Source organism: Scylla paramamosain, chromosome 3 (assembly GCF_035594125.1).
Source record: "Scylla paramamosain isolate STU-SP2022 chromosome 3, ASM3559412v1, whole genome shotgun sequence".
In the NCBI taxonomy this organism is placed as follows: domain Eukaryota; kingdom Metazoa; phylum Arthropoda; class Malacostraca; order Decapoda; family Portunidae; genus Scylla; species Scylla paramamosain.
In genome coordinates this window covers 30,190,522-30,198,021 of record NC_087153.1, presented here as the reverse complement: position 1 = coordinate 30,198,021, position 7,500 = coordinate 30,190,522, and the positions used below count along the sequence as shown (strand labels likewise).

General features: G+C 40.0%; 1 protein-coding gene across 7 annotated transcripts in view; it reads left to right on the top strand.

The window, feature by feature from the left end:
- LOC135093493 (protein pangolin, isoforms A/H/I/S-like) overlaps nt 1-7,500 on the top strand; it is a 39,718-nt gene that overhangs the window by 5,152 nt on the left and 27,066 nt on the right. For 5 of the 7 annotated variants that reach the window (XM_063992813.1, XM_063992781.1, XM_063992789.1 and 2 more), the window contains exons 2-4: nt 2,814-2,904; nt 5,272-5,370; nt 6,525-6,638. In XM_063992813.1, coding sequence (XP_063848883.1) covers nt 2,814-2,904; nt 5,272-5,370; nt 6,525-6,638 — 304 coding nt within the window. The remainder of the gene's footprint in view (nt 1-2,813; nt 2,905-5,271; nt 5,371-6,524; nt 6,639-7,500) is intronic. The other 2 variants (XM_063992829.1, XM_063992822.1) reach the window with 1 other exon arrangement.

The window sequence follows — 7,500 nt, the reverse complement described above, 5'->3', positions numbered from 1 at the left end:
GGGGAGGAAACTCTTTGGGATGAGAGGACCATGAGAGAGAGAGAGAGAGAGAGAGAGAGAGAGAGAGAGAGAGACAGAGAGAAATTAGACAGATAAGGAGGATGGGAAGGAAACACTTGAAGAAAAATGAGAGAGAGAGAGAGAGAGAGAGAGAGAGAGAGAGAGAGAGAGAGAGAGAGAGAGAGAGAGAGAGAGAGAGAGAGAGAGAGAGAGAGAGAGAAAGGGGTGTTGCTCAGAGATGTTAAATACCCATGATAATTCAACCCCATTTTTCTGTTTTGACTTTTTTTTAATTCTAGTTTCGCTTTGCATTGCAATTAACCAGATGATCCTTGCAACCCTCCCTGGCAACACACACACACACACACACACACACACACACACACACACACACACACACACACACACACACACACACACACACACACACACACAAGGGGAGAAAAATAAATTCTTGTGTTTTCTTTACTTTTTTTACTTCTGAAATCTTTGCTCCGAGTTTTCTTTAATTAATTTTCCAGAGAGTGTCATCTATATAAAAGCATTCTCTCTCTCTCTCTCTCTCTCTCTCTCTCTCTCTCTCTCTCTCTCTCTCTCTCTCTCTCTCTCTCTCTCTCTCTCTCTCTCTCTCTCTCTCTCTCTCTCTGTTTGTCACAACGCTTAAGAAACTGACGGAAATATTATCAACACGGGACTCCTTTGACGTATTTTCACCCTCCTGGAAAAACAGACCGCGACTCCGCTCTCTCTCTCTCTCTCTCTCTCTCTCTCTCTCTCTCTCTCTCTCTCTCTCTCTCTCTCTCTCTCTCTCTCTCTCTCTCTGTTACGTTATGTTTGTTTATCGTTTATCTTTGTGTGTGTGTGTGTGTGTGTGTGTGTGTGTGTTAAAAAGTACGTTATGTTGTGTCATTCAAGGTAATTTTCTTGGATTAAATCTTAGCGTGTAGAAAAATTATAATTAATGAGTTTATGGATCTGTGCGAGGAAAATTTAGTGGATCTTTCTTCTTCTTCTTCTTCTTCTTCTTCTTCTTCTTCTTCTTCTTCTTCTTCTTCTTCTTCTTCTTCTTCTTCTTCTTCTTCTTCTTCTTCTTCTTCTTCTTCTTCTTCTTCTTCTTCTTCTTCTTCTTCTTCTTCTTCTTCTTCTTCTTCTTCTTCTTCTTCTTCTTCTCCTCCTCCTCCTCCTCCTCCTCCTCCTCCTCCTCCTCCTCCTCCTCCTCCTCCTCCTCCTCCTCCTCCTCCTCCTCCTCCTCCTCCTCCATTTTGATATCGATACATATGTATAATCTTAATACAAAACTAAATAAGCTAAGAGTTACAAAACAAAATTTAGGTTAGAGAGAGAGAGAGAGAGAGAGAGAGAGAGAGAGAGAGAGAGAGAGAGAGAGAGAGAGAGAGAGAGAGAGGCACGGCATTCTATACATAGCTCACCTATCACTCATTCATTCACCCATTCATTCAGATTACACAGGCCAGGTGGTACAATAGCAAATCTGATAAGGAAGAGAGAATTATTTTTAATCACTGCATACGTTCACTTATGTAATCGTTGTGTGTGTGGGGGATATATTTCATCACCTTGTATTTTACCTGTTTGCTGCCTGGCTTTTTTTTTTTTTTTTCTCTCTCTCTTCCTTCTTCTTCTTAACCTGTTTGCAAATGTCACATGTAATTTTAGTTTAGCAGCCCATTTTGGGAGTTTAATGATCAAAAATTAAGCTAGAACATTAAAATAAATAGATAAATAAATAAGAAGGTAGGAACAAGTGGCAGTCCCTTCATGAATCTTACCTGCCAATTTCCATCTGCCAACCTCGTCCATAAATTTGTCTAATCTTTCAAAGCTCCCCAATGACTCAGCACGAACAACCTAATTACTGAGTCTGTTTCATTAATCTGACACTACAAGCACCAAAGAAAGCTTCAGTGGGTATCCGGTGACACCTTTTGTTGTGAGTGTAGTCTTTGAAAAATCCTCACCTAAGCTTCTACGAGACGATTACATCAAGCTCAGATACTTTCATTAATGTGTGTGCTGTTGGGAGCGAAATGCTTGTTCTTGTTACCAGTGTGTTGGGAAGGGATGCGAGGACAATATATTACGTAATTATTGTGATTTTGATTGATAGTTGTTATCTTAGTTCGTGTTTAGTTCACTACTGGATATGTTTCTATAATTGTTATAAGTATTTTTGCATTTTTTTCCCGTGGACTTTAATGTCTGTATGTCTTTATATATATATATATATATATATATATATATATATATATATATATATATATATATATATATATATATATATATATATATATATATATATATATATATATATTTATCTTTATATCTATCTTTATATCTATCTTTATAAATTCCACAAGTTATTCACAGTCCAGTACAGATATGGTTAATATTTTATTTATTTATTTTTTATTTTTTTCATTTTAGTAGATAATAAAATACCTAATCATCTGTCAACATTTATCTCTCTATTTACCTATATCCACTTATCAGTCACCTCCATTCAGATCCACATTGTCCATAAAAATATAGCCTCACTCTTGCATTTCTGTGTACAATAACCACTACCCTTCCACCAAACTCCCAATGTATCTATCAATATTTATCAGTCTATCCACCCATATCTCTTCCTTCCTGATCTATACAACCCATAAGAATATAATCTAATGTCACTCTTGTATTCCTGTTTACAATTATCACTGCCTTTCAAACTTCCCATGCCTGTGTACATGTATCTGCCACGTGTAGGTCTGCCGGCGTGCTCTCCTCATGCTGCTGCCTTGTTCCCCACACAGGTCTGCGGCCACCAGTGTATCCCTTCGCCGCCTCGGGCCAGTACCCCTACCCCCTGAGCCCTGACTTCACGGCGCAGATGGCCTCCGCTTGGTGAGTGTTTGGTGACTGAACTGCTATTCCCCTCCCTCTCTCTCTCTCTCTCTCTCTCTCTCTCTCTCTCTCTCTCTCTCTCTCTCTCTCTCTCTCTCTCTCTCTCTCTCTCTCTTTAATTTCACGGTCCGATTTCTTCTTTCTTTTTTTCATTATTTGTTTTTTTTCTTTCTGTTCCTTCATTTATTATATCCTTGTTCGCTTTCCTCCTTCGCTCCTTTCTTTCTCTCTTCTTTTCTCTTTGTTTTCTTACATCCCTCCTTCCTTCCTTCCTTCTTTTTTTCTCTTCCTTCCCTTCCTCAATTTCCCTTCCTTCGTTAGTTATTCTTTTCCTCCTTCTCAGCGTTTCGACTTTCCTTCTTTTTTTCCTTCCTTTACTTTTTTCTTCCAGTTTTATTCTTTTTTCCTTTCTTTCTTTCTTTCTTTCCCATCCTTGTATAGTTTCTTATTATACGAACAGATTCCCTTCCCCTCTCTCTCTCTCTCTCTCTCTCTCTCTCTCTCTCTCTCTCTCTCTCTCTCTCTCTCTCTCTCTCTCTCTCTCTCTCTCTCTCTCTCATTATTGGTAGTTGATTGATATGATAATGTTGATATTTTATTATTTTTATTATTATTATTATTACTGTTGTTGGTGTTGTTGTTGTTATTGTTGTTGTTGTTGTGTTAGAATCTGAATTTGCATCGTCTTTCATAACCCTTTCTTCAATGTATGTTATTATTATTATTATTATTATTATTATTATTATTATTATTATTATTATTATTATTATTATTATTACTGTTGTTGTTGTTGTTGTTGTTGTTACTGTTGTTGTTGTTGTTGTTGTTGTTGTTAGAGAGCATGATGAATGTTGAATTGTTATTGTTATCTTTGCACGAAGAGTTATATGTGCGTATATTATATTTACATGTGTACTCAGGTTACACACACACACACACACACACACACACACACACACACACACACACACACACACACACACACACACACACACACACACACACACACGTGCATCTTCATCTTATCGCGCCTCCCCCTCCATATATCATCTCCTTCCCTCATCTCCCCTTCCTCCTCCTCCTCCTCCTCCTCCTCCTCCTCCTCCTCCTCCTCCTCCTCCTCCTCCTCCTCCTCCTCCTCCTCCTCCTCTCTTCTTCCCTTCTCCGTACCCTGCTTCCATTCCCTCTCCTCCTTCCTTATTCTTATCTACACGTATTTTTTTTTCCTTTCTATTTCCTTTCCTTCTCTTCCTTTCTTCCCTTTCATTTGTTTTTCTTTCATTTCATATTCCCTTCCCCTTATTTCTTGTCGTTTTCCTTTAACATCTTTCATCTTTCCTTTCCCCATTCCTACGCTTCCTGCTCTCCTCCCATTCCTTCTTCGTACCCTCCCCTCTCACCACCATTCCCCTCTAACTCAGATACCAACAGGATGCAGATGGTGGTAGTGGTGGTGGTGGTGGTGGTGGTGGTGTCTTGAAATGGGTCCATCAAAGCTACTCCACCACCACCACCACCACCACTTACAATCTACTACTACTACTACTACTACTAACAACTACCACCACCACCACCACCACCACCACCACCACCACCACAACAACAACAACAACAACAGCAACAACAATAATGATAATAACACCTACTATAAATTTTCATCATACAGACATTTTTTTTTTCTTTATCTTTTCCTTGTCTTCTTTAACTATGATTCTCTCTCTCTCTCTCTCTCTCTCTCTCTCTCTCTCTCTCTCTCTCTCTCTCTCTCTCTCTCTCTCTCTCTCTCTCTCTCTCTCTCTCTCTCTCTCTCTTTCCCATCCATCATCCCTCGTTATCATCCTTATCTCTCTTTACCACCCATTCCTTCACTTCTCCCACTTACCCTTGAATTAAGCACACACACACACACACACACACACACACACACACACACACACACACACACACACACACACACACACACACACACACACACACACACACACACACACATTCATTCTTCCAACTTCCTCCACTAAACTATAAAAACAAAAAAAAAAGTTTATACAATAGCTATCCCAAATATTTGTAGCTGTAGTTAGTTTTCTTGTACCCTGAATGTACTATATGTATGTACGTATGTATGTATGTATGTATGTATGTAGTAGTTTTATGTATGTATGTATGTATGTATGTATGTATATAGACGCATTTGTGATTATGATTATTACATTCCCTACTTTTTTTTTATTATTTTCTGTTATGTTTATTTATTTATTTATATTATGTCTTCCTTTAATATTATTTTCCTGTCATGTTTGTTTGTGTTTGTTTGTGTTTGTTTGTTGTGTTTGTGGTTGACGTGGGCGTGTTTGCGCTCTATTGCAGGCCCCCCACACGCATGTACCACCCGCTTACCTCCTGCTCGGCGCTGACTGCCTCCTACCCTTCCTCTCCGCTCTCTCTCTCCACCGCCACCCTCCCCAGGTCAGTAGTAACAGTAGTAGTAATGGTAGTATTAGTAGTACTAGTAGTAGTACAAGTGGTAGTAACACTGTATTACCCTGCACTCATATACCTCATATTGTGTTATTCTGTGTTTGGTTGTAGTAGTAGTAGTGATGGTGGTGGTGGTAGTTGTAGTAGTAGTAGTGCCTCATATCCTCCTCATCTCATGCACTGCTCCCTTATGCTCAGTGATTTATTCTTCCTCATATCCTGATACCTTATGAGTCTTTTATTTATTTACTTGTGTTATTTTATTTTATTTCAAGTCATCTTCATTCTTGCTTTTTTCATCTTTGTTTTTTTTCTGATTTTATCCTGTTATTGCCTTTCTCTCTCTCTCTCTCTCTCTCTCTCTCTCTCTCTCTCTCTCTCTCTCTCTCTCTCTCTCTCTCTCTCTCTCTCTCTCTCTCTCTCTCTCCTGTCATGTCACTTCCACGTTTCCTTGGTCTCTTTGTTCTTTATGCTCTTTCTCTTAATCTTCCTCCTCCTCCTCCTCCTCCTCCTGACTCGTTTACCTCTTTATCATCATCCGTCTGTCTTTCTCTTACGCTTCTGTCTTCCTCTTCATCCCTGTCTTACTTCTCTGCTTTCTTTTTCACTTTTCCCTTTTTCTCTTTCTTTCTCCTTTTTCCTTTCCTCTTTTGTCTCTCTCTTCTAACTATATGTATTCCTTTCTTATTCTTTAGAACTTAACGCTTACACACACACACACACACACACACACACACACACACACACACACACACACACACACACACACACACACACACACACACACACACACATTTAATATCGATATTGGAAATTGTTGCATTTGTTATATATTGAAGTGCATTTTGAAGCATATTGATATATTTGTCTGCACCAGTAGTAGTAGTAGTAGTAGTAGTGATTTTTTTGTCTCTTCTATTTTTTTTTCTCTTCCTTTTCTTACTTTCCAATTTTCTGAAACTATTCCTTTTTCCTCCGTCATTTTTACTTCTTCAAAGGTATATTGGAATTACGGTTATTATTATTATTATTATTATTATTATTATTATTATTATTATTACAACTACTACTACTATTATTATCACTATCACCGTCACCATTACCGTCACCATTATTGCATTTGGCCGCCCCCTTTGTTGCAGGTTCTCGCCGAGTGGCCTAATGCACCCCCACCCCGGCCTCACCCCGCCCCTCACCCACCCCCTCGTCGCCTCCCCCAAGACAGAGCTTCCCAACACCTCCCACGACAACCACAGGTGAGTACAGGTGCTCCCCGCTCATCCCAGTCACCCCATCAGTTATCCCATCAATCACCCCAGTCCCGTTCACTTTCTTTCACCCCAACCCCATTCATCCATTCAGTCACCCCATGCCATGCTAACCTACTCACATCACTCCTTTACCTTAAGTAATTTCACCCCACTTATCACCCATCACCTCACTGCTGCCATTCTTTACAATCATCCATGCATCCCAGCCTCCCTTCACCCCTTTCACTCATCCAATCATCCTCACTGCACTCATCCATCCATCCATCCATCTACCTCAGCCACCATCACCACCACCACTACCAGTTATTCTCATTTCTTACCCCTATTTCACTTGCTACCTCCCCCTTCATCATTCGCATCACCTCCTATCGACCTCTTTCTCCTCTCCCTCTTGTTTCACCCAGCCTGTTCAGAGAGAGAGAGAGAGAGAGAGAGAGAGAGCATATATAGGGATCCATATCACATTGTCAAACCCTTTTCCTCCTTCCCTCCCTTTTCAACATTATAAACAAACATACCTCTCTCTCTCTCTCTCTCTCTCTCTCTCTCTCTCTCTCTCTCTCTCTCTCTCTCTCTCTCTCTCTCTCTCTCTCTCTCTGCCATCCAATACAGACTCAGGTGGAGAGTTATGGGATGGAATGAAGGGAAGGTGAGGGTGTGGAGGAGCCAGGAAGGGAAGGAAAGGGAAGACTACTGAAGGTGGAGGAGGAGAGTGAAGAAAAATAAGGGAATTAGAAAGGGAGGGAAAAAATTGAAGTGAATGGAGAAAGGAAAGGGGATAAGAATTGAAGTATTTACAGAAAGGGTCAAAAAATGAGGGGTCTGTGTGGAAGAGAAAGAGAATTAA